The sequence below is a fragment of the Malaclemys terrapin genome, chromosome 1 (assembly GCF_027887155.1).
Source record: "Malaclemys terrapin pileata isolate rMalTer1 chromosome 1, rMalTer1.hap1, whole genome shotgun sequence".
In the NCBI taxonomy this organism is placed as follows: Eukaryota; Metazoa; Chordata; order Testudines; family Emydidae; genus Malaclemys; species Malaclemys terrapin.
The window spans coordinates 220,802,183-220,830,089 of NC_071505.1; the positions used below are offsets into that span (position 1 = coordinate 220,802,183).

The 27,907-nt window shown below is 42.6% G+C and overlaps 1 protein-coding gene across 4 annotated transcripts in view; it reads left to right on the forward strand.

Moving 5' to 3' along the window:
- ARHGAP6 (Rho GTPase activating protein 6) overlaps positions 1-27,907 on the forward strand; it is a 482,928-nt gene that overhangs the window by 436,540 nt on the left and 18,481 nt on the right. For all 4 annotated transcript variants that reach the window (XM_054007865.1, XM_054007871.1, XM_054007885.1 and 1 more), the window contains exons 5-10: positions 6,085-6,280; positions 7,357-7,412; positions 12,435-12,585; positions 15,070-15,218; positions 18,660-18,839; positions 27,622-27,719. In XM_054007865.1, the coding sequence (XP_053863840.1) occupies positions 6,085-6,280; positions 7,357-7,412; positions 12,435-12,585; positions 15,070-15,218; positions 18,660-18,839; positions 27,622-27,719 (830 nt within the window). The remainder of the gene's footprint in view (positions 1-6,084; positions 6,281-7,356; positions 7,413-12,434; positions 12,586-15,069; positions 15,219-18,659; positions 18,840-27,621; positions 27,720-27,907) is intronic.

The window sequence follows — 27,907 nt, forward strand, 5'->3', positions numbered from 1 at the left end:
TACTCTAGTGCAGCCCCTGGTCACTCAGGGAACAGAAAACTACTCATCCAGTGACCAGTATATTTGCCCTCTACCAGACTCCTGTACCCCACTGGTCTGGGTCTGTCACAGTATTCACAGTCTAGAGTCCAAAAAACCCAGAAATTAATTAATCTAATTATTAGCAGCCACTAGTAAAAATAATTATGGTCTGATTTAGATGTCACGTACCTCAGAGTAAATCAGGAGCAATTCTATTAAAGTTAGTGAAAATAAGAGTAGGATAAACCATGTGTGAGATCCAAATCAGGCCCTTGGTGGCAAATCAGGCCCCTGCCTCAGCTCGTGGAGGGCTCCCTTGGCAGCAGAACAAGTGTGGCTCTGTGGCATGCGGTGGGGGCAGGAGTCTAGGGTCAGCACAGGTGTCTGCAATCACCATGCTATGCAGAAGATGATGTTTGCAAAGGAAGATTCCTCCCTCTACTGCTCACATCTGTGTAATGCCCAGCCCAGCTCCTCAGGCCATGTGCTAGTCAGAGAATTTGAGCACTGGGACCTGACCCAACTAGTGCTGATGTCAGTGGGAGTCAGATCTAGTCATTAATGCCTAAATTGAAATAGAATGTTGCTCCTGCATATGTAGGGTTACCATACGTCTGTTTTTTCCCGGACATGTCCGGCTTTTTGGTAATCAAATCCCCGTCCGGGGGGAATTGCCAAAAAGCTGAACATGTCCGGGAAAAATACCGGCCAGGCACTTCCCCTCCTGGGTTCCAGCTGCTCTGCTCCTCCCCTGACTCTTCGGCTTCAGAGCCGAGCTGCCCAAGCGCTCCAGCTTCGGGCAGCCCCCATGCCTCCGGACCCTGCGCCGCCGGCTGGGCAATTCCCCTCCTGGGCTCCAGCTGCTCTGCTCTGGCAGCGCAGGGTCCGGAGGCATGGGGGCTGCCCGAAGCCGGAGCGCTCGGGCAGTTCGGCTCTTAAACAGAGCCAAAGAGTCAGGGGAGGAGCAGAGCAGCTGGAGCCCGGGAGGGGAAGTGCCCAGCCAGCGGCGCAGGGTCCAAAGGCATGGGAGCTGCCCGAAGCCCGAGCGCTACCAGCTTCACGGTTTGCCGGGCAGCCTCCAGACCCTGCGCCCCCGGCTGGGCGCTTCCCCTCCCAGGCTCCAGCTGCGCTGGGGAAGCGCCAGCTGGGCGCGTAGGGTCTGGGGGCTGCCCGGCAAACCGTGAAGCCGGTAGCACTCGGGCAGCCCTTTTCGCGTGGCTGGGAGGGAGGAGGGGGAATGCAGGGCGCTCAGGGGAGGGGGCGGAGTTAGGGCGGGGACTTTGGGGAAGGGGCGGAGTTGGGGTGGGGAAGGGGCGGAGCCGGGGTGGGAAAGGGGCAGAGCCAGGGCCCATGGAGTGTCCTCTTTTTTTATTTTTTAAATATGGTAACCCTAGTATATGATATGGACATCTGATAAGCCTCTTATTTGTGGGGTTTCATCCCTCGGGCTTTATAACTTGATGCCGTGCTCTGAACTGATGCAACATTGCAGTAAAGTAAATAATGTCACAATTTGAGCTCTTTACAAAAAAACCCAGAAGGTACTGTAACAAGCTGTCATAAATGCTACTCTCGTTGCCTTTTTATGTGGAAAAATGGGGAGAAAAATTAAACCCTGCTAAATAATCTAAGTGTTGAGGATACCAGAGGAGCTAAGGAAAAAAGAAACGTCCCCACGGAATCCTCAGCGGCCTTCACTCTTCTCCACCTCCCCCGCATCAAAGCTTTTTAGGGGAAGTACTGTGTGGGATTCTGTAAAGTATAGGGTTAACAAAATAAAAATGGATTTTATGCAGTATTCAATACAGTGTATCCCAAAGTACAACAAGGAATAAGTTAGATTCCAGTAGTACAAAACAATTAGAGTAAATGGGACAGTAATTCAGTAGTATATTATATTCAGCCATAGATATTGGAATCTGTGTTAGTGAGAGAAAGAATTATTGATCAGGAGATGGGAGCCATTCCCTACTCCTTTTCAAAAAGTGCTGTGAGATATTTAATTTTCACTTGGACAGCCATCAGGCATGAGCAGAAGAAACCTAGGTTTAATTTTTCATCTAAAAGATATGTCTCTCCCCCCACCCCCTGTGCTAAGTTCCTAGCATTCTGTGTTTTTGACACCTCGTTGGCATGAACAAGAGAGATGGCAGCGAGTACTTCAGCTTGCAGTGTGTTGTGGCTGAAGTTTCAATAAACAGTCATGGCGATGTAATGTCATATGGTTCACCTCAGAGATAAATAAAAGTGTAGCCGAAGGCTAGCAGTTGTAGTAGAAGCAGCCCTAATTTTCTAATTAGAATGTGTTTAAATTATTAACTATAACAACCTCACATTTTCTCTTCTGTCTTTAACTTCTACACTTTATTAAGTCAGTCTAATCCATTCCCCAGCCATTATTGGAGTGTTCCTTACAGAATAGGTTTCAGAGTGGTAGCCATGTTAGTCTGTATCAGCAAAAACAACGAGGAGTCCTTGTGCCACCTTAGAGACTAAAAATTTATTTGGGCATAAGGTAGGTTGCATCTGATGAAGTGGGTTTTGGCCCATGAAAGCTTATGCCCAAATAAATTTGTTAGTCTCTAAGGTGCCACAAGGACTCCTCATTGTCCTTACAGGATATTCTCCAGTGCTTTTTCTAACCTACTTTTAAATGTTGCAACTGATGCGGCTACCACCTCTTCCTGTGGGAGACTATTCCACAGTCAGGCCTTTCGCTATCGGATAGTTTTTCCTAATATTCAGTCTAGATATCCCCTCTCAGTTTTATCTCATTACCTCTACCTCTACCATAAATAATTCCTTTCCCTTTGTTGTTAACAGTCTACAGATATTTGAAGTTGGCTATTGTGTCCTCTCTGTCACTGCTTAGTGAAAATGAAAAAGATACTATCAAGAAACCTATGAAGTATTTGGGGAGGTTTTTTTGTGTGAAGTTGCTGAGATTGTACTCTTTTTACCATATTTCAGATTGTGTTCTAAAGACACTGCATTATGTTGTCTCTTCTTCATTCAATCTCCTTTAAATGGGATGGATTGATTTATATATTGGATTTTAGCCAAGTCCTGTATTCATTTCCAAATATCTATTTATATTGCAGACATATTTTAAATATTGTTAAATGTTTTTGCTTTCTTGAGATTTGGTAGTAGCCTACCACTCCCCTTCTCCAGTCATTCCTAGAAACACATACTGTATTTTACTTCTGGCAGGAGACTCCCGGGGCCTTCAGAAAAGTATGGTATAGTTTTCAGACTGCACCCCCAACTTCAGATTTTGAAATACATGCTCCGATGCACAAGTAAACTTGCAGGGGTGTTCTTGTCCTATTACTCCCACACTCTTTCTCCTGGAAGATATTTTACCAGCATCACAGATGAAAAGAGAAAGTATTGGAAACTGTTCCGTTCCATAATACCAACTCTGGGTACTCTGCCTCTTACATTTTACCTACTGGGCAATGTATTCTGGGAGTCCCAAAGTTTCTTTTCCCATTAACTATATCAAAGTAAATGGTCAAATGTGTATTGAAGGTAAAAGCAGCAGTGCAATCCTGTCAATACCACCTGCTAATGTGCTTCAACCCTGACCTGGAGGGAGTATTGCAAGGAATGAGCGGGTGATTAATTTTACATAGTCAATCTTTGCTCTCTCAGCTCAGGCTCCGTGCCAGTTGTGGTGGCGATGGGGCATGGACATTAGTCAGGACTCTAACTGAGACCACCTTTGTTGCTTTTTCTTCGTAGGAACTTTGTGATGGAATCCTACAGATGTCTATGGACCAAAAGGGCTATTGTCATTAGGTGGTGCAACTCCATTGCCTTCAATAGATTTTCACCTGCTTATGCCAGGGATGATTCTGGCCCTATGTTAATATATTGTCTATGCCAAAATTCACTGTTAAATAGTGTGAGCACAGTCCCATCTCTTTTATTAACCAAATTGTGTAAGGGGAATAAACGTTCTCCTGAGATGGCAGTGTCAAGTAGTATTTCTGGATCTGCAGTAGTGACTGTGGGTGGGGTTTTTCAATAGCTCTCAGCATTAACTGAAATATGCGCCCATTGCTGTCCATGGGAATTCCTTTATGCCCTTCAGTAGGAGCAGAGTTAAGCCAAATTGGAATGTTTTGAAAATCTCATCCTACATTGTTTAAAAGAAGCTCTCCACTGTAAGCCTAATTTTGACACCCTCCGGGTCCAAAATCCTCAAAAAAAGTAATTTCTCCATGCAGTTTTACGTATGTGGTCAGTAGCCAATGAACCTTGTGTGTGTGTGTGCACGCGCGTGCGCGCTTTGGGAGGAATTGAGGGGAGTCAGACAAAGCATTTTGAGAGAATGAAACTGAAAATTGAGGTGAAGTTGACTTTGTGAAAGGTCTTGTCATTATTTTTGTAAAACTGAATCTCAAAAAAGAATTGGTGTAGCAACTTCGAGCTTGTTTTATTCATAAGTCTTCCATGAGATCCGGGAAACGGGTATTTCTGATAAGGTCATATGCTTATTTTAGATGTTATAACTGAAAAATTTTAATTTTCAGTCAGATCCCAGTGGACTTTATAAGTTTGTCCAAGGGCTAGAAATATTTATAAAGTTCAGTCGTGGGCTGATAGAGAATTGTACCAGCAGAATTAGTAACTTCTGTCATCTGAACTGCTGAGGTTCTATGGGCTTACATATTCCACCAACGCAGGTTGTGGAATTTGTATACTCTGTCAGCAGAACATCTTGCATTTAAAGAGGTTACCAGGGTTTCCAGCAGAGTATTGGATTTGAATTCTACAGTGGCTTATGTTCCATAGAACAATATGTACTGAATTCCTTCACATCACATCTTTAGTTATAAACTTCCAGTAGATGTTTACAGTAGATATTTTTATATCAAGGTTTTTAAAATAATCTATAAATAAAAAAGGAAATTACTATGCCAACCTTTATTAAGAAACAGTTTAGATTGCAAATAAATGTCAATGGAATTAAAACACTTACTAAAAAAAAATCTTTTTAATTTAATTGTGATCTACAAGCTTAACTGTATCCTCAAAAGATTTTTGCCTAGGAATTTAAACAGGATGAGTCTATCGAATGTAATAATATCATAAGAATATTAGAGAGGCAAAGTGGGTGAGGTAATATCTTTTGTTGAACCAACATTGAGTAAAAGATATTACCTCACCCACCTTGTCTCTCTAATGTCCTGGGACCAACGTGGCTCCAGCAACACTGCATAGGGATATTAATCATTTTTGTATTTGAGAATAGCTGACCTTCATTTTTAGGTGTCAAATTTTGGAAGTGTTTTACCTCTTAAGCCATTTTCAGTGCATGGGAGGTTGTGCCTTCCTCTAGCTCAAAAATGTATGTATTTAAAGATTTTATTAAAATGTTAAATGTTTTAAAAATATTTAGAATAGAAAAGACAGAATTGTCAAAAAAGAGCTCCATATAGAGCCTATCCCTGGTCCCTCACAACTCAAAAGTAAAAATACATTGCTGGATCATGCAGAGTTATCTGAAGTACTGTAGATGTGTCTATGCATATAAAGTGTGTGTGTGTGTATAATATACTTTGCATTCCTTTTCATTGGGGTTATTACACAAGATGCAGAAAAAATAGTGATATGGGCGCAATAAAAATGTGTGAATATACACATACATGCATATGTGTATGTTTATATAGATAATGTACATACACACACATTAGGCCTGATTTACAACTGTCCTGCACTTTATTAATTTCACTAGTAAAAATGAGCACAAAGTAGGTGTAAAACATTTGGTACTGTTTTATACCCTCTGCACTAGTATAGATGATTACACAAAGTGCAGAGTAACAGTGAATTGGGCTTCTTTTATATAGTGGGTCTGATTCTCCACTCCAGAACACTGATTTTATACTGGTATAACTCCACTGGTGTAAAACAGTGTCATGAAGTGGAGAATCAGGGGCACTTTGTATGTATGTTATTTAATATATAAGACTTCATTATATATGCTCTTGGGGGAAGGGAGCTGTTTAGCTGATTCCATCCTTACTGATTGTACATATGTGTACTTTACAGGGCGCAATGTCTGTGGACTCTATTACAGATCTTGATGACAATCAGTCTCGACTGCTAGAAGCTCTACAACTGTCTTTGCCAGCTGAAGCTCAAAGCAAGAAAGAAAAGGCAAGGGATAAGAAACTAAGTCTGAACCCTATTTATAGACAGGTTCCCCGACTTGTAGATAGCTGCTGCCAGCATGTAGAAAAACATGGTAAGTGTATTTCATTTTGCTTTAGGTAGAAAGATACATTTTTTATTAGGATTCCTGTATGTAGAACTAAACATTATATACTAGAGAAGCATATATACACATGTTCTTATAATGTTTAGTGTGGTACACATATTTAACCCATTTATAGTATATTTTAACCCACTTCATGGTAATAACATTATTTACCGAGGCATTTGACCAACTATTAAGATCTCAAATTCTTATCACTCAACAACAACCTGCTTGTAAAGTGAGACCTGTTGACAAGTTCTTTGATTACTAATGTTCGCTAGCTTGTGAGTGAATATCTCATGAATATTCATACAGCAGCAAAATATTATTAATTATTTGTATTCTGGAAACACATAAAGGCCCCCGCCCATTGTGCTTACAGTCTAAGTGACCAGACTGACTAACAACTAAAAAGCAACCTGCCAAAAGTACAAATACAACTTCTTTTCATTTTCCCCTTTGATAAAAACCTCCTCCCCAACCAGTCTCTGCTGTATCTACCTGTCAGGTCAAGTTCTTCACAGCTCTTGCTCAACCTAAATGTCCTCCTTCTCCCGCCTCCTTGGGAAAACACTCAGCCTTGTTTTCAGAGGCACACACAAAACCAGGGGGGAATTCTAAAATCCCAGACAGCCAGAAGTGTCCTAAGGCCTATCCCCTGTGCCCCCACCCAGTGTCCCAGCTCTGTTAGTTGTGGACACTTCTCCTGTCTCTCTCCTTCCTGTGATATCACTCCTGGGTGTGCTGCCCCTTGAAGCAAAATTGCCACCACAACATCCACCTGTCTGCCTGCCTGTTGATTTAGCACTGCCATTTCCTGAAAAGATGGCACAAAAAGTGGCACTAAGCTACAGTTCGGCAGGTCAGGTAATCCAAAAGTTTTATTAAATTGAGAAACTCCTTGCCCCAAGGAGTTTCCTGAGCTGGGTAAACACATGTTTAGAGAAATGCTTTTATTCTCTACTGTGGTACTAATGCACATAGCTCAGATTGCTTTTGTTTCAATGCAGCTTCTGACCGAGTTTTAAACAGTGAAACAGTCTACTGATATGCTATGCTTGCAGGTCTCCAGACAGTGGGAATATTCAGAGTTGGAAGCTCAAAAAAGAGAGTCAGACAGGTGAGCAGACATTTAGTTACATGAACTTGACTGTTTTTGATGATTCACCTATAGAATTTCCAGTAATGTGAATATTTTTTCCCCTCAGAGCTGATGAAAGTAGAGCTTTTTGTGGAAGTGACTTTATGGTATTGGGTACTATCTATGGTAGCTCTGAGTAGGCTGTTTCCAGTCCCCTTCCGGTCAGTAAGGAGCAAAACAGTTCAAAGAAAACAAGAATTCTAACCTAAATCTTGAACCAAAGCTGATTTTTCCAAGTTCAAAAATGGTCAAATAAGAATTGCTCCCTCTGCCCAATTTTAACTCCCCACCTTCACCTTTGGTGAAATTGGTATCAGGGTCTCAGCAGGTTAGCAATCTCAGTATAGTCTGGATCATCTCACACCTGAAGAAGCAGTGTAGAGCATGAGATTTGAGTAGACTTCAGTGATAAGGTGTAGGTTTGAAAGAAAAATTGACAAATACCTGGACTGAATGGAGGGGGAGTACTACTGGCTGATAGTTCTATCTAAGATTCCAGAAAGAGTTGACGATCACAAATTAAACCCAAATTACAAATCTCTTGCACAGAAGTTGCGGGATGTTAAATTATATAGGGAGCAATCAACCCCTTCGACCCCCAAATTCCTTTTCCTAAGTGTCACCTCTCTTACACCTATTAATTTCAGTCAGTTCTCTCCCATCCAAGTCCCAGTCTCAGTTGAACATTGAGAAAGCAAAGATTCTGCACCATGGGGGGATCCAATGATAAAGACAGAGCTGGGGGTTAACTCTCATACTCTCTCCCAGCAGCCACACACACTAAAGGATGGGTGACAGAGGATAGCCTTGTAACATCTGTTAGTTATCGAATCATAGAATATTAGGATTGGAAGAGACCTCTGGAGGTCATCTAGTCCAATCCCCTGCTCAAAACAGGACCAACACCAACTAAATCATCCCAGCCGGGGCTTTGTCAAGCCAGGCCTTAAAAACCTCTAAGGATGGAGATTCCACCACCTCCCTAGGTAACCCATTCCAGTGCTTCACCACCCTCCTAGTGGAATAGTGTTTCCGAATATCCAACCTAGACCTCCACCACTGCAACTTGAGACCATTGCCCCTTGTTCTGTCATCTGCCACCACTGAGAACAGCCTAGCTCCATCCTTTTTGGAACCCCCCTTCAGGTAGTTGAAGGCTGCTATCAAATTCCCCCTCACTCTTCTCTTCTACAGACTAACTAGTTCCCTCTGCCTCTTCTCGTAAGTCATGTGCCCCAGCCCCCTAATAATTTTTGTTGCCCTCCACTGGGCTTTTTCGAATTTGTCCACATCCCTTCTATAGTGGGTGGCCCAAAACTGAACACAATATTCCAGATGTGGCCTCACCAGTGCCGAATAGAGGGGAATAATCACTTCCCTCGATCTGCTGGCAATTCTCTTACTAATACAGCCCAATATGCCATTGGCCTTCTTGGCAACAAGGGTACACTGCTGACTCATATCCAGCTTCCCGTCCACTGTAATTCCCAGGTTCTTTTCTGCAGAACTGCTGTTTAGCCAGTCGGTCCCCAGCCTGTAGAGGTGCATGGGATTCTTCCTTCCTAAGTGCAGAACTCTGCACTTGTCCTTGCTGAACCTCATCAGATTTCTTTTGGCCCAATCCTCCAATTTGTCTAGGTCACTCTGGACCCTATCCCTAACCTCCATCATATCTACCTCTCCCCCCAGCTTGGTGGCATCTGAGAACTTGCTGAGGGTGCACTTAACTGCATCATCCAGATCATTAATAAAGATGTTGAACAAAACCAGCCCAGGACCGACCCCTGGGGTACTCTGCTTGATACTGGCTGCCAACTAGACATCGAGCCATTGATCACTACCCGTTATACTAAGTTTGGAGGTAGAGCAGTTACAGGGAGGTATCAAAGTAAACAACACGGTAAAAAAGAGCAAAAAGAAGGAGCGGGATGAGCCAAGTCCTGAAAACCTGAGGTCCTGCATGACACAGGGCTGGTCCTCTTGGAAGTGGGTAATCTAGCTCTGCTTTCTGCATTCTTGAAGGCAGGGTTCAATATCCCTTATTGCTGTAGATTACTGTATGCCAGTTCTGACAACTGAGTGGGCTATGTACCAAGAAGTTAGACATTTTTATTCTACCAAGATAGCTTACAGCTCACCCACTAAATTGGCAAAATCATGGAAAAATAAGTTACCCTTTGAGCTACAGGCTTTAACTACAAAATATCTGTTGTTTAAGCAAAAGCAAGTTCAAACCTACAATCATATCATTCCCATGGAATGAACCAGAGGCTGGGCAGTCATTAACTAGGCAACGAGCTAACCTCCACTTTGAAAGTCATTTACTACCTGTTTTTCCTTTTACCAAGCTTTCAAAAACATAGCAAGGCAAAACAGTTTGGTATTTTTGTATTAAATAAAACTAATTTATATAATTAAATCATGTATTTTATTAAACAACATGGAAATGTCCGGGCCTTTTGCAGTAACAATAATAAATGCTGTCATCATGAACGTAGAGTGGGGGATATGTAAGGTCTGATTTCAATTAAAATTCTGTCCATTTTCTGTACCATAGAAGGCTTTGCAAAACACTTTTTTAGTTGTGCTTCTACAACTGTTCACAGGCTTTCCTGCATACAAGATGGACAAGGGTTTTCTGAAATGAGAGTTTTCTATTTCAGGTGAATTTATTTGCAAAGAACAAAGAAATGTTTGTGCCAATGGATTTGTTGAGCAGGGAAGGAAGCATTAGAGCAATTGCAAATATATAAACCGTTTTACTTGTAATCTCTTAAACCTCAATTGGAAGCCATTGTTTAATGCTTACCAGGTATGCTTCCTAAAGTCTGATGAAAACAATGTAATTAAAAGCAATGTGTCTGAGAGATCTCTTATTGAGAAATGGAAATACATTGCCTTTTTATACCTCTTGTATTATATCTCAAACTGAAATAATTCCATGGACAATGTATGTCTGATGTTCTATTAATTACAACATCCCTTTGGAGGCCATCCTGGTGACCTTTTGTGATCTATAAATCCATAAGCATTATATAAGAGGTAGGTGTTATTATTAGAAGTAGTGGTAATGCTTTGCCTCACCATGTGGGGTCCATTTTGTTTAGAAAATATCATTTCAATTCAATATTTTGTTTTGAAAATGGTAATTCAAATAAACCAGAACAAGGTTGCTTTGGGGTTTTTTTTGGTTTGACCATTAAACCGAAAAAATCAGTTATTTGCTCAGCTCTATTCATGATGCTCCATGGTAACTCTGCCACACAATCTGAGGATTGGCATTGGCTTGTGAATGGAATCCCTTGAAGTCGTCGGCTGGAAAAATGATACCCACAAAGCAGGGTCTCATGGGCAGGGAAGTGTAATAATGGATTAAGAACAAATTGGCTGGTCTAGGCTTCATGCTCAAGTGTAGGAATCCCACACTTAATAGCAAGGCTCACAGAGAAAAGGGGACCCACAGTTTTTACACCAGGCCCTTAAACACTCCCAAAGTGTCAACTTTGGACCAAGTTTGCATTAGAAAATGTGACATTTTCCACACTCATCTACATTTACATGATTTCCCATTGCTCAAGACTAAGATCAATGCAAGCATATACTTTCCTGGTGATTTGCCTGCTCTTCTGTCTGTGATTTGCCTGTAAACACCTCAGTCCACTACAAGTGGGTTGCAGGGGGAGGGGCCCTCATTTTTTATTCCTAGCCACATTTACCTATAATTAGTCATTGGGATGATTTAAATATTTGAAATTCCCCTGCATACTAGCAAAGGTTTGAAGTACTGTACTCCTGGAAAACATAATTTCATAAATCACTATTTCAGTTTTGAATACAAGACTAACAGGGGGAGCGTTCAGTTTGAAGAAGGCACGTGCAGAATACTTCTGTGGGTGCTGGGGTAGCACACATACTGGAAAGGGGACTGTGACAATCTTTTACAGGGTTCAGTGTGCACTCCCTATGCAAAATTGGCAGTGTATAAGTAGAAGGTAGGGCTAATGACTTGGGGCTTGTCTACACTACCCGCTGTCTCGGTGGGCAGCGATCGATTCAGCCGGGGTCGATTCATCGCGTCTATAATAGTCTATCGTTGCTGAAGACATCATGGTAAGTAGATCTAAGTACGTCGACTTCAGCTACGCTATTCACGTAGCTGAAGTTGCGTATCTTAGATCGACCCCGCGTGGTAGTGTCGACAAGCCCATAGACTCACCATGTCCGCTTTGGCAAGTCTACTGCTGCCAGCCGTTCTGGACTTCTCATTTCTTGTGCTCTTGATTGCGATTGTGGCTAGAAACAACAGTAGAACTCAGAATCTGTGATGAAGTCACTTTGCTGTTTGTTCACTTTTAAATGGTGATCACTTTGTGAAGATAAATAAATGGTTAGGAGAAGCAGGAAATATCAGCGCAAGGGGCCACAATGTGTTCGCAAACATGGCTTCTTGCTTCTAGAAACCTGGATTCCAATGCAATCTCCGGTCACAAGAGAAATTTGACTGTTGGCCTCTTCTTAGTTATTTATTTCTATTGTGAAAATTGCTACACTATACAGCATGACTTATAGTCTCTCTCTGCTCCTGAAGGGCTTAGGAGCTGAATAGTAGGGATAATGGAACAAGGCTGTATGGGGAAACCGTGTCTATTACATACTCTTATTATAACTGGGTCCAGCAAGTATATTATTCTCTTATTTTCATGAGCATTAAATTCATTTGCACTCTGTTTTTGATAAAAGAATACCATAAATTAATTGAAAAACAGAAATATTCCCCCTCCCCCTTTAAAAAAAATGAATCTGGCAGATGCCAGGGATTCTGTATAATAATGGAAATAGTCAGCAACTAAATGTGAGTTGTGTGCCTGCCCTTCCCAGGAACAGCAAACATGAAATGTTAATGTAGGTAAATCCATATCTAAAAATATGTTCTCTTAGGTAATGTACTATACTAATGAGGATGCAGTGGTTTGACTATTCTTTTGTCCTGATTTTTTCCAGTTACGGGAAGAGTTTGACCGTGGTGTAGATGTTGTGCTAGAAGAAGAACACAGCATCCATGACGTTGCTGCTTTATTAAAGGAATTTCTACGAGACATGCCAGATCCACTTCTCACCAAAGAACTTTACACCGCCTTCATCAACACTCTCTGTGAGCTTTACAACCTCTTCTTTGAGTTTTTTTCCACAAGCTCAGTTCTACATGCTCCACAAGGCCACTAATAACACTTTGTTTAAGAGCCCTAGCCCCCTCTATTTCCAGTTCATTACAAATATTTGTGAATTTTCTCATATGTTGCAAAGGGCTTTACTTGCTTTTGATGCTGGATAGATACAGCACAGAAAAAAAATTCTCAGCAACATGGATGTTATTCAATGTATATAGAAAATCACATTCTATCTATCCACATGCATGGGGGTGGTATCCATATAATATATTAAGCCCTGATTCTGTAATTGGATATGCAAAGGCAGATTAAAATTAATGGGGCTTGCTCAGATGGAAGAGTCTACCTCATTAGATCCAAATTTTGGATTGGGGGCTTTATGGAGTAATGAGGTAAATGACAGAGCCATGTGATTATGCCACATTTTTCATGGACTTGTTACCACTCTGCCCACTAATCCACTAATGCCTGGATTATTTCTAGTGTTCCAAACCTCTGAGCAGTTTCATACAGCCCCTCTCTAAAAAAATAATCATGCCAAAGAAATGTTTCTTTTCTCCTGCCTCCTCTTGCAGGAGTTTTGCCTTATAGGCATTATAAATGGTTTTTAACTTTTTCAGCTATTGACTGGAATTAACCCAGACTGTCAGGGGGCCCTAGCCCAGAGTGAACTCCACATGTCCAAAAGGAACTCACTGTCCAGTGTCCTCGGTGGGGTGCCTGATTGCTAGCCTCCCCCTGGGTTGCCTCCTCCTGTTGGTCACCTCTGTCTGGGTCTTCCATGGCCTAGCCTCTGGCCTGCACACTTGCAAGTTCAGTCCCCTCCTGGGGTACTCAAAGTCCCTTCAACGGCAGTCCCACATGAACATAAACAAAAAATCTTTCACCCCTCCTTAGCTCATAGTTCTTTATTCCTCTGGTGTGGCACTAGGTCTCAGGACTGCTTCCTTGGAGCCTGGGTAATGCAAGTGGTTATCACTCCTCTCCTTAAGCCAGGAGTCCGCAGCCCTCCTCCTGGAGCAGGGTGTACTTCAAAAGTCACTGTTTCTCTATAAGACAGGAACCTCCTCCCTTCTCCTGGAGGAGTAATTCCTCCTCCCTTCTCCTGGGTAGTAATTCAGGCAGTTTTCAACTCTTTCCTTAAGCCAGGAATCCTCATCTGTCCTCCTGGAACAGGCGGTAGTTAAACTTGCTATATGACCTTAGCCAGCTTCTCCCACAGTTGCCCCTACCTAATCCTCAGGGTACATCTACACTACCCGCCGTATTGGCAGGTAGTAATCAATCCCCGATCGCTCTGCCGTCGACGCCTGTACTCCACCACAGCGAGAGGCAGAAGCGGAGTCGACAGGGGAGCAGCGGCAGTCAACCCCGCGCCATGAGGACACAAGATAAGTCAACCTAAGATACGTTGACTTCAACTACGCTATTCTCATAGCTGAAGTTGCATATCTTAGGTGGATCTCCCTCTCCCTCCTCCCCCCACCAGTGTAGACCAGGCCTCAGAGTCAGAGAGTCTTGAGATTTTCTCCCAAGCACCACTTATTCCCAGGAATGCATCCTCTCTATCAATAACCCCTATTCTATAAGGATCTTTCAAAACTTAAAGAGCCAAGCCACGTGATTGGGTGGGCTGACCACTGGACACCACCCCATCACACAGGCTGAAACTCAAGATCCAAATCTTACACCGAGATTCAAACTTCATGACAATTCATGGGCCTCACAACCATGGTTCAAAATACTCCTGGTCTCAAACTGAAAATCTGAATTCAAGCTCTGACAGATTTCTGAGTGTTTAAATTTAGCCCATATAAGAAAGATGTTCAACCTGCAAACTCATATGTATACTCAGATCCATCTGTGGGTTTCAGATTTGAGATCCAGTCTTAGGCCCATTTGTACGGTTGACTAACATTGCATTTAGAAGTATGAACTGGCTACAGACAGTGCAGAATTTATGTGCTCTTTCTTGCTACTTTTCAGGTTTCCTAGTCACACTCTAGGAAAGAAAGTTGTAAGAAAACTAATTAAAAATGGTTAAAGCATAAATACAAATAGAATACTTTAAAACTAAAATTCTCCTGAATGCCCAATATATGCAGCCACCAAATATCCAGTATAAATATATATATATAGTGACAGTAAGACACATTAGGTCAAACCCTACTTTTGTTTCCAATAACTTAAGCAGAATTGAAATCTGAGATAGCAGACACTATTAATCACACAACTCCACTATTGGCAGGGACAAGATCACAGAATAAAACATAAATATTTTGTGCAACTGATATATATTTAAAGTTGTATCAACCTACCTTTAAAAATGTATGGGAAACATGGACAGTAAAATCCTTAAACAATTCTTTTCTTATATTATTATTTTAGCTGGAGCATTACAGAGTGTATGTGCATTGCATTTAGGTTAGTTTCAACGTTTTTCTTAGATTTTTCTTTTTCCCTCTTAGTATTAGAGCCAGATGAACAACTAAGCACCTTACAGCTTCTTATTTATCTTCTACCTCCCTGTAACTGCGACACCCTACACAGACTCCTGCAGTTCCTCTTTACGGTGGCTAGCCATGCAGAAGACAGCACAGACAAAGATGGCCAGGAGGTAGGTTCATATCATTCATGTTCTTTCACTTCCATTACTTCCTATTCTAAGGACATATTTATAAAGATGAGAAACTGAGAGCCTAGAATCATAAGCATTAAAGATGGAATAGACATAATATTGCCCTCCCTCTTGCCATCCAGTTGTTTACAACAGTATATTCCTGAGACTGTTATGTATTGTAGTTTTTAAATGACTCAGTCAATGAGGCATCCACCACTTCCTGTGGGAGATTCAGAGCCTAATAGTCTTCACTGTTAAGAAATAGCTAATTCAATCTTGCCCAATTTTTTCCTAGTTTAGTTTCATCCCATTATATCATATGGAACAAAAGGCTGTGGAGTCAAAGGACCTGCTTTTTATTCCTGACTCTGCCACTGACTTGCAGTGAGACATTGGGCAAGCCAGTTCACCTCTCTCTGCCTCATGTTTGCCATATATAAAATAGGGATAATGGGTGGGAGCCACAAAGGGGTTTAAACGTTGCAGTGCTGAGCGTCATGGCACCTAGAAAAATCACAGAACAACATTGCAACCCCGAAAGCCTGAGTTAGGCACCCAGGCTCCTTATACAATGATGGGGAGAGATAAGTGCCTAAGAATGCGACCCACAAAAGCCAGCATGTTATGCAGGGAGCTGCCTAAACTAGCCAATGGGAGATGCTCAGGAGAGGGATGTATGCTAAGCCTCTCCCCTCTCTCGGAGCTGAGCACTCCCCTGCAGCTTGGACTTAGGTGCCTGTCTCTGCTAGTGATCGATGAACGTGAACCCCTCTCCTGGAATTAGGCTTGCCACATCAAGTGGCCCTAGGAGTAGAGTCCTCCACTGATTTTTTTAGCTCAATGGTTACAGGAGAGCCCTGTTCTAATCCTTCTTCTCCCTCTGTCAGAAGAGAGAATTTAAATCCAGGTCTCCCAAATCCCAGGTGAGTGCTCTAACCACTAGGATAAATGTTATAAAGTGGGTGCCTCCTCCCTCTAGATTTTGAACGAGACCCAATCCGGTAGGTGTGCTCAGAGGCCACCTACTGAATCAGGCCCAGAACGCAACTTAGATGACCAAATGCCTGTCTTTTCCTGGTTCGTGAATTGCTCTAGGGCTTGTGTGGGATATAGGGATCCAGACACCTAAAGGAGACAGCAGTGCACAAGCCCAGAGGCAGAAACATAGGCGCCTAGAGAACGTTTATTTTATAAACTTTGGTACTGAATGAGTTTAGGTGCCTACAGTGTTTAGTGAGAGTTTTGCGGATCATCGAAGTAGAGCCAAAAGCAGGACTTAGGCACCTAGGTCTGGGGTTTAGGTGCCAAGTGTCTTTGTGGATCCCCCCCATGACACACTTACTTTTGTAAAGCACTTTGAGGTTTTGGGGTGAAAAACACAGTTATTATTTATTGTTAATTTTTTATGGCTTCTAGCTGTAGCCCCTCGAGGAACCCTAAACAATTTTTGATGCAATGAGATATTTGGATGTCTACAGGTGGAATTTTCACAAACATTTAAATGGCTTAGGAGGACAAATCCTTTTGAAAGTCAATAGTACTATGGCACTCAGGCATTTTTGAAAATCCCAACTAAATACTGCTATTTGCACACTCAGCTAGCAATTGGTGGAAAAGTACAGACACAATAATTAGGGATCTACCAAATTCATGGCCTGAAAATCGCGTCACGGACAGTGAAAGCTGTCTTACCTGTGAAATCTGGTCTCCGGCCGTCTGGCTCTGAAGGCAGAGCGAAGAGCGGCTCCTACTGCCTGGGCACCCAGCTCTGAAGGCAGCACCGCCACCAGCAGCAGCACAGAAGTAAGGGTAGCAATACTGTCCTTCCCCTCCCCCGCAGGATTGCGATCCCCTTTTGGGAGAGGGACCCTAAGCTGAGAAACGCTGCAGAGAAATCACACATTTTTCATGGGTTGGTCACGACATAAATAGCAAATGTGTGGCTGTGTTACAAAATGTGTTATGCACATCCACAAAATTTGCTATTTATGCCGTGACCGACCCACTAAAATTGTGTAATTTCTTTGTGATTTAAGTAGACCCCTAATAATGGAGGAATTTAAAAAAATAATTGGCCTGTAATAATATTTATTGTGCTAAGAATGGTGTAGAGCTATATCACTGAGGTCCTGATCCTGCACCAAGGTCTGTGTTGGTGCAGGAGGCTGCCCTTGTGAAACTAATCGCAGGGTTAGAGCCCACAGCAGCTGAAGAGAGTTGGTAGAGTAGCTGTGGCAAAGGTCTGAATTCTCCTTAGTAATGCATTTGCTCAGCTGCAGGTATTGTGACAAAGCAAATTCGTGTAAACCATCCTGTCAGTATTATAAGAGTCAGGGTCAGTGTATGTAATGGGGCATCTGTTATAGATACAGTATTCTGCTAACAATTATTTAAGTTAATTAAAGCTCCAGTCCTGCAAAGACTTATACAGGTGATTAATTTTATACAAGCAACTAGTCCCAAAGGACTGCTTGTATGCATAAAGTTAATTGTGTGCATAAGTCTTTGCAAGATTGGAGTATAAATATCTTATTCATAAAAGAAAATGCTTATTTTTAACCAAGGTGTTCATGAAATAGAATTCTACTCAACAAGATAGAACTTTAGCATGTACATAAAGTAAGTGACCTACTGGACAAACTCAAAATAGTATTTGAAAGAATAATTATATTCTGGAAGCCTTCTGCTAGTTTTACAGACTATTTTGTGCCTTTTCCCCTTGTTTTAATAAATTACTTGAATATAGTTCAGATGTGGGAAAAAATAATGAATATGTGCATTTCTCCTCTTCCACCTCAAAATCTCCGCCCCCCCACCCCAGCTGGTCAACATTAGGAATTTACATGCAGTCTTGTTTAGTGGAGTCCTGACAGCTTTTGCTGCATTCCCAAAATAGCAGCCAGATGGAGGCAAGTAGAGGAAGATCGACTGAATGAACTCCGTTCCTTGTAAATTTGACATTGGAAAATTGTCCTTAGTAATCCATATGACACATTTTTTCAGAGAATTTTTAGTCTATTCCTGTTATTACTTTGTATCTACTAGTTTAGCCAAGATCAGATGACTACAGGGGTAGAAGTGAAAAGAATTGGCCGTGTTCAAGAACCAAACAAGGGAAAGATTAATAAAAGTAATAAGCATGATCCTCAGTTGTTTAGGTATCTTGAGGATCTTGTGTAAAGAGGGTTGTATTTATTCTATCCACCTGGAAGCACCATCGCCTGTTGAAAGTTGCCGCACTGGGGACCAATTCATTAGCCTAAAGCGGTAGTACTTTGCTGAGGTTAGAGATTAGGTCCTATTCTTCTACTTCCGGGCTTTGTGAGAGGAGAATGTTGTGGAAACAATGATCTTCTTTAAGGTCAGAGAGAGAGAGTACCAACTAATGATCGATAGCCAGAAAAAACATGTCCCTAATTTATATTCTTTTTCTTCTAGATTATTGGGAACAAAATGACATCACTGAACCTGGCCACCATATTTGGGCCTAACCTGTTGCACAAGCAGAAGTCTACAGACAAAGAATTCACTGTTCAGAGTTCAGCTCGAGCTGAGGAGAGTACTGCAATCATTGCTGTTGTACAAAAGATGATTGAAAACTATGAAACCCTTTTCATGGTAGGTGAATGTTCCTTAATATTACACCAACTGATTTTGCATTTGACTCTTCAAGTCAGGATATCCTAGATGGTGTTACCAAGAAGTTGAATTGAACTACGTTCAAATAAATTATGCAAACATTGTTATACGAAGGAATGATTAGCATTGGTTGAATGCAATTGGTAAGCAGGCTACATCTTCTTACTTTAGGAAGTGAGCTTTGTAATGAGGGTTAAGCATTAAAAATGGGTAGATAAAAAAAACTTCTTGCTCATAAGGGCAAATGTATCCTGACTGATCAGGTTCTCTCAAAGATTTAGGAAGAAACCTTGTTTAAGCTGCACAAAATATTTATATATCTAGAGAAAGATGCTAAGTTAGTTCCTAGATGATTTTTTCTGCTTTTGTGTGATTGAATTATTTATTAAGTTGTGAGTTAAACAATGCAGCAAAGTAATACAATTAATGAAAATCCCCCCCTTTGTCAGAGCCAGGAGGGGAAAGAGAAACCTTTAGCCACTTCAAGGATTGGTGCCAGCCCCTTAGCCCACATTGACTTGAAGAGAGACAGGTATGGGGGGTGCTCTTTGTAGGCTGACAGTTTGGACAGAAGGGGTACAGCATAAGCCTATTGGTTCTTAGGCACCCAAAGGGAGAAGTTATAAGTAAGGCTGGGGGGTTTGTCACGGAAGTCACGGATTCCGTGACTGCCGTGACTTCTGCAGTGGCCAGTGAGCCTGGCTCAGGGGCAGCTCAGGCAGTCTCGGGCCACCCCACCCCACCCCTCCAGCAGCAGCAGAGTTTGGCTGTGGGAGGGGGCAGGGTTGGGGCGCGGGACAGGGTGAGGCGGGCTCTGGGTGCGCTTAACTGGGGGGCTCCCCAGAAGCAACAACATCCCCCTTGCTCAGCTGCTAGGTGGAGACGTTGCCGCCTCCGGCTGTAGGCATCACCCCTGCAGCTCCCATTGGCCGCGGTTCCCGGCCAATAGGAATTGCGAAGCCAGCACTCAGGGCGGAGGCAGGATGCAGAGCTGCCTGGCCACGCCTCTGCCTAGCAGCTAAGCAAGGGGGATGTCACCACTTCTGTGGAGCCCCCCAGGTAAGCACCGCCCAGAGCCCATCTCACCCCGTCCTATGCCTCTACCCCCTCCCACATCCACTCTCTGCCACAGGGGGAGAGGCACGGAGCCTGGTAGGGAGCCTGCCAGCCTCTCCCTCCCCAGCACCAGTGGGGTTCCCGGGCTGAGCACTCCCCCGCCCCCAGCACTCAGGCTGCTCTTCCCCAACCTCCTTCCCCCACCCCCAAGTTTTAATTAGGGGTATATAGTAAAAGTCATGGACTGGTAATGGGATGTGAATTTTTGTTTACTGCCTGTGACCTGTCCGTGACTTTTACTAAAAATACCCATGACTAAAATGTAGCCTTAGTTATAAGTCCTTCTCTCTGCCCAAGGGCACCATTCTGGGCTGTAAAGAAAAGCTTGGATTACAAAGAAAGGACAACCTGCACTGGACAAGTTATTGCTGCATAGTTCCCAGATCTGACTTAATAAAGTTGTGGCCTAGTTAAATCACATTCCCGGCGTCTTGTCTTTCTTCCTATTGTCTACAAGACTATCACTCAGTTTAGTATGATTTATGATCTTGACTTAAGAGAGCCTCTGAGCTGGAATAACAGGCTAGTGCAGGTCTGAATTGTCAGTGGTATCCTTCCTTCATTTTAAGGAAACTAAATTCACACAAATGTCATGAAGAAAAAGAAAACTTTTAAATCTTAGAAAGGTAAGAATAGTTGTGTGTTCTGTTTTGTTTTGTTTTGTTTTGTTTTCCATTATAACTAAGTAGCAGCATTCATTGTACTACTGGTGATCAGTTCTCAAAACAGGAAGACAAAAGAAAGGGAACTGTAATGATAGAGCATAGATGGGAGCTGGGGAGAAGATAGGAAAATCTGTAATGTGGTAGCGTAGGCTTGAGGAACGTAACACGATGATGAACATACTGCAGAGCAGGACATAGCTGGGGCGAGAAGGGCATGAGAAAGTGAGAGTGAACACTGCACGCCAGGTCCAATAACAGCAACAGATGAGCTGCTCTGTCTTTCTTTCATACTGTATTTCCTTCTGTTACATCCTGTGCATTATTTTTTATTCTTGTTCCAGTGAAACATTCAGCAATTTGTTTTTCTTTTGCTTTTACAGTTCAGGAACATTTCTGGTATATTTTTCCTTCTAGGGAAAAAAATGATGGAACTGTGCTCCTGTGAGAGCTGCTGCTTGTTTGGAGCACTGCTGGCAATAATGATTTTGTTACAGCAAGTTTACATAAAACAAATGTTGAAGTATTATTATTTTTGTTTCACTGAACGAACATTTTATGGAACAGCCACCTCTCAGCACATTACCCTCTAGGCACACATTCAGATTTTTAATGTGGAAAGGGTGGGGTTTAGGGATTGACTAACCTACATATGGACTCTTTTAATTGTGACAGTTTTATTCCTTTATCTCTTCAGTGCTAGCATTTTTATCTGAAGGTTAAACTCGGTGCAGGGAAAACAGAAATAATTTTCTTCTGTTTTCTGGAGTAGCTTTTCAGTTTTTGGAGTGAGATTAAAGTCTGTGCATCTGAATGCCAGACAGAATGGATAGCTGGATTCAGGGGGAAACTATACCTACCCAAATTCTCTTTTTATGACTAAAGTATATTGGTTTGAAACATTCAGAAATGTACAGCACACAAGCATCTCTGGAGATTTTGCTCTTCCCAGGGTTTAACATACAGAGTGGTTTGTTGTTTACTTGTGCCTGTTTTCAAGAATGAAACTACGTTCCATGTCAGTAGTTGTTTTTAAGTATAGTAGTGTCAAACATCTTGTATTTATTGTTTCATAGGAACACCATGGGTCTATATTCATTTTGTTAATGTCACTATTGGGGTTCAATTAAATGTTTTTTTGTTCTCTGTGAAATTAGCACACTGCATCCTTTGCAAAGTTGCTGGGTTGCTGGGAACAGACCTGTACATTTATTTGTAGCAGAACTCTGATGATTCCCAATCAGGCAGCAGCAAATTGTTAGCCAAACCCCAGGGAGTGGGGGAATGCCAGGACTGCTGTTTATAGTTATTGTTTGACATTTGTACTACTTTCAAATTGAGAAACAGCTGGACTAGAGCATGCAGCCACAGTATATAACATACAGTGCATTACTGCCAGGGTGATTTTTTTGGTTTGTTTTGTTTTTTTTAACACTTAATGGCTTCAGCATTGAGAGTGGAACAAGGTTTGTGAAATAAAATCTAATAGAAACAATGTGATATTTGGCCCAGACCACAGACTTTAGAATGGTTTTGAGTTATTTCTGGGTCAAAAAGATTTTGTTTGTCAGAAGGATCCCAGATAATTATGAACTGCTTAGATTTCTAAAATAGATTCCACCAATTCAGATTAATGCCAGCAATCTAAAGTGAATTTACTATATTCTGACCACCATTCCGGGCTCAATTGTGCATTTATTTTGGTTCCCAAATTCCCTTTGATTACAGTGGGATTTAGAGGTGCAGTTATATAGGATAGGGTCCTATAAAAGACTGCTGGTCTCCAGCTCCCTAACTAAGACCCTGGTCATGCAACTGAATCCCAGTAGGTGGACTCATACACCCACATCATGTCCCATTGACTCCACTGGAGTTCTGCATGGGTGCAGGAGTCCAAGCTGCCAAGTGTCATGCATTTAGCCCCCCCGATACACATTCCTGCATCTCAGGTGAATTCTCACATGTCTAGCTCAGCTGCAGTGAGGCAGCAGGCATTTGCCTGCAGTTCCCCATTTTCATTGCTAGAGGCCACTATGGCACTCACTGAGCAGACAGCTAGGCACCATTTCTCCATGGCAGTGGTTTTCAAACTTTTTTTTATGGGGACCCAGTTGAAGAAAATTGTTGATGCCCATGACCCAACGGAGCTGGTGATGAGGGGTTTGGGGTGTGGGAGGGGCTCAGGGCTGGGGCAGAGGGATGGGGTGCAGGAGGGGGTCAGGGCTCTGGGGTGGGAGTGCAGGCTCTGGGGTGGGGCCAGGGATGAGGGGTTTGGAGTGCAGGAAGGGGTTCCAGGTGTGGGGAGGGCTCAGGGCTGGGGCAGGGGGTTGAGGCGCGGACTTACCTCCGGCAGCTCCTGGTCAGCAGCGCAGCTGGGGTGCAGAGGCAGGCTTCCCGCCTCTCCTGGCACTGCGGACTGCGCTGCGCCCCAGAAGCGGCCAGCAGCAGGTCCGACTCCTAGGCAGAGGAGCGCAAGCAGCTTTGTGCGACTCTTGCCCACAGGCACTGCCCCTCCCCACCCCCGTTCCCATTGGCTGGTTCCCACGGTTTGAAAAACACTGCTCCATGGTCCTCCTGCTAGATCTAAGTCAGGAATGAGCAGTTGGGAGACAGCACAAGATGAGACCTCATAACAGTTCCAGGCTTCCTCAGCTACCCCATTCCTAGCTACCAGAAGGGTCCCTATCACCATGTATCTTCTATTCTGACGGTCCCTTGCCCTCCTGGAACCCTAGCACCCACCTACCTCCCAGCAGCCACCAGCATTATCAACAGCCTCATCAACCCCCCAGCTTCCGTCTCTGTGCATCCCCACCACCACTGCCAAGATTTGTGCAGCTCCATGACCTACCCTCAGCAGGTTGTATGCAAATCATTCACTCGTATGCAAATGAATTACATTTGCATACAATGTTAAACATGAAGCAAAACAAAACTAGGGTGTTATGAGAAGTCCACCAGCGTAAATCCAGTTGCAGGATCAAGGTTTAAGTTGCTTCATTCACCTTATTTAAAATTCTGCATACATTATGTAGCCAGCTGTTTTCATTTTATAGATTCTTCCCCCCTCCCCATAACTGTATTAGCGTTTTCAGGGAATTGTTGAGTTTTATATTTGTAAGGGGAAATGTTGACACTTATAACTTTTTTTTATTTTGGCCAAAGTCCTGTTTACTGAATACTTTTGTGATTAGCAACTTGGTGTTACTTACTCAATGTAGTATGCAGGAGGAAGCAAACTCTGCTTTCCCCTCAAATTTTCTTTAGAACCAAATCCATTGTTCACAAAGGCCACATAAACTGAGAGGTCACACGGCTAGGTTATGGCAGTAGGATTCCAAAAGGGCACTCCTGTAGAAAAAAGATTGATTATTTAAGGACTGATAAACAAACACCCAAAATGTAAGCAAAAGAGAAAATTGTGCATGGTCATGCACAATTATTATAAAGATTTTATATCTATGTTAATTAATGAGCATTTATTTATCTTCAATTACCGGTTTTTCCTTTGTTGTTGAAGCTTGTGCCCATTCTGTGCCTTGAGTGCGTTTATAAATATTAAAGTTTTATGACAATTACTGCATAGTCCAAAGAAATACAAATGATGTATCTCCAAATACTTCCCCAAACACCCCCTCATCCCCAAGGATCTATTAGGAATCCTATTCGTATTTCCCAGTAAATGCCTGGGAGAACAAATGAACTGTGCAACTTGACCTGAACATCATTTGATTGTTAACTCTGACAAACTGAGGCCAGAAACAGACTGCATAGTTTACTGAGGGTATGTTTACATTGCAATTAGACACCCACAGCCGGCCCATGACAGCTGACTTGGGCTTGCAGGGCTCGGGCTAAGGGACTGTTTAATAGTGGTGTAGATGGTCGGGCTTGGGATGGAACCTGAGCTCTGGGACACCCCAACCCCCTGCCGGGTCCTAGAGCCAAGTCTCCAGCCTGAGCCTGAACATCTACGCCACAAGTAAACAGCCCCTTAGCCCGAGCTCCGCGAGCCCAAGTCCACTAGCACAGGCCAGCTGCCCGTCTTTCATTGCGATGTAACCATCCCCCGAGACTGTTCTGCTTCCAGATCCACCCATCACGAACAAACCAGACATGGTTAGTTCAGGTTCCTCAGGTGATTTCTCTGTTACAGCATTGCATGGGAAGCAATGAATTCTCTGATGTAATTTGGACCCAACACATTTAAAGTTTGGTAAATAAAACTTCAGTATGTAAATTGCACCTGGAAAACACACTGGCAGCCAGTGCAGATCCTTGAGTACTAGTGCAACATGCTCCCAGTGAGTGAACCCTTGCTACCTCCTCAAGACAAGTTGCCATATTCTGCAGCAGTTGAAGTTGCCAAGTGGTTTTAAGGTTGAGCTCCATATAGAGTGCATTGCAATAATTCAGTTGGGAGGGGATAGGTCATAGATCTCTATGGAGAGGTCCAAGTCCAAAAGAAGATGGCACAGCCTCTTAACTAACCTTAAAGAGTAAAAAGCCTTTAGGAAAGATGTGGATAAAGAGGAGAGAGTCCAGAGGAGAGCAACAAAAGTAATAAAAGGTTTAGAAACCTTGACCTTTGAGGAAAGGTTAAAAATACTGGGCATGCTTAGTTTTGAGAAAAGAAGACTGAGGTCTTCAAGTATGTTAAGGGCTGTTATAAAGAGGACAGTGATCAGTTGTTCCCCAGGTCCACTGAAGGTAGTACAGGAAGTAATGGGCTTCAGCAAGGGAGATTTAAATTGGATATTAGGAAAATCTTTCTAACTGGAAGGGTAGTTAAGCTCTGGAATAGGCTTCCAAGGGAGGTTATGGAATTCCCGTCATTGGAGATTTAAAAACAGTTTGGACAAACACCTGTGAGAGGTGGGCTAAGTTTACTTGGTCTTGCCTCAGTGCAGGGGCAATATAAGGTTCCTTCCAGTACTACGTTTCTATGATTCTGTAATCTCAGTCTTGACCAGATAGACTCTCACCCAGCTCACCATCATCCAAGCCACAGTCTTAGTTATGTGCTGTGTAAGATGATCAACAACTGCTCTGGCCAAGTCTGATGAAATGGAGGGACAGTCGGCTATCATTCACAAACATGAGACAGAAATATTCAGATCCTCACCCTATCCGCCCCTGCAAATGCTGAACAGAAGGGAGGGAGAGAAGAGAATCGTATGGCACCGCATGTGGGAGGACCTTGTGGGTAGATAAGCAGTCTGACAATATTATCCTGTGTATCATTTCAACAAGAGCCATTCCAAAACAATGCTTAGCTCTCTCTGCTAACAACTCTGGCTGTTCCAGCAGCACTTCATGGTCAGTCGTATCAAAGGCACCCAAAAGATACTGTATAACAAAATGGACACTTAAAGTCTGGCTCTTGGACTGAGATTTTTTAAAGGACCTAAGGCACGATTAGGTGCACAGTTCCCAAGGCCTAGGCACCACTCAAGTCCCACTTTTGCCTCTGGCACTTGTGGCCCTGAGTGGAAATTGGACTCCTAACTTCCTTAGGGTCCTTTGATAATTCTGATTTAAGCTCCTAAATAAATGGCCTGATTTTTAAAAGTACTTAGCACTCAGCAGCTCCCATTGAAATTAAGTAATTGGATAACTGAACAGAATTGGGTCCACTGGACACCAGCCTACCCAAGAAGCAAGCTGGTTTTCAACTGCAGAGAATGTGCTGCAACCAGGTCCTGGCCCTCACTACAAACATCAAGGTAGGATTCCAACGAAACTCAAGACTGGTGCTGCCTTCAGTCAGCAGCATTTGACACAGCCTATAAGGCAGGTCTGCTACTGAAACTGGCCAAAGTGATCCCCTGCATGCGGATTCACAGGCTGCTGAACTGCATGCTTAGCAACTAAAGGATGTATATATACCTCATAGGTCAAATAGGCTACCACAAGGCTCTGTACTCTCTTCAATGTATACACAAGCAATATGCCTGAAACAGTAGTGCAGAAGTTTGCATATGCTGATGATTTGCACTCGCAACTCAGCCCCATATCTGTAAAGAACTTGAAGTGACCCTTACATCTGACATTAAGATCATGGAGGAGTACTTCCAAAAGTGGCAGCTGAGACCAAATTCAGGCAAATCAGTAGTCTCTACTTTCCACCTAAACAATAGAATTGCACAAAACACTCAGTTGAGTTTTGTTGTGAAACTGTGCATTATGACCCAAAGCCAATCTATCTCAGTATCATTCTTGAACACACACTGACCTTTCATGACCACCTCAAAAAATAGCCTCTAAAGTGAAGACTCGCATCAACGTTATTCAGAAGTTAGTGGGAACAAGTTGGGGATCAACTGCCCCAGTGTTATACCCAACTTGTGGGTAAGCAGCTGAATGAAACCGTGCCAATCATCATGAGAACTTTAAAATTAACACATCTACTGTGGCTATCTCTATTAGCAAACATCAAATCTCCAGCTATCCATTGATATAGCCATAGCATGAGAACTTAAACGTGCCAAAGATTACCCAGCACTTCCCATTCAGACGGTTATGGATAACATACCCTAACAATGCCTGAAATTGAAAAAAACCCTATGGGCCATGTGACCACCTCATGTCTCTGGATCTGGCCAGGGAATGGCAAAGTGAGCACACATCATCTACCATTCTAAACAAGCACATTACAGATGCCCCCGAGTTACACAAACCCGATTTATGCAAATCCTTTGTTACGGAAAAAGTTCCGTAAGTGATAGTAGTCACTTAACACTGACATACAAGGTGGCTTTTAGTCCTATATACATCTGTGTTGTATGTATTTTTCTCTGATGTATGAGTGTGTGTATGCATAGTTATTATATCAACTTATATATACACAGTATTTTATATAATTGTGCACAATTTTATTTTCATGCACAAGTCTCGTGTTTTAAAATGGGCATAATAAAAAATTAAAATACACTGTAGGATATTCTTCTGCAACTAACTTCTTAATGTTGTTTTCATTGTAGGTTCCCCCTGACCTACAGAATGAAGTGCTAATTAGTTTGTTAGAGACTGACCCAGATGTTGTGGACTATTTGCTGAGAAGGAAAGCTTCCCAGTCATCGTGAGTAATCTGTTTTTTCATCATCTCTGTTCCTGCTGGGAATTTTCATTTTCCATTGGAAGTGTTCAAAAGATTCTAGTTTTCCTCAGTTCTCGTGTATATTCTCTAAAGGAGTCAGAGAGTGCTCCCTATGACATTGACTCTGCCAAAGAAATTACGCCTCTTCAACATTGTTTTCTAAAGACAAA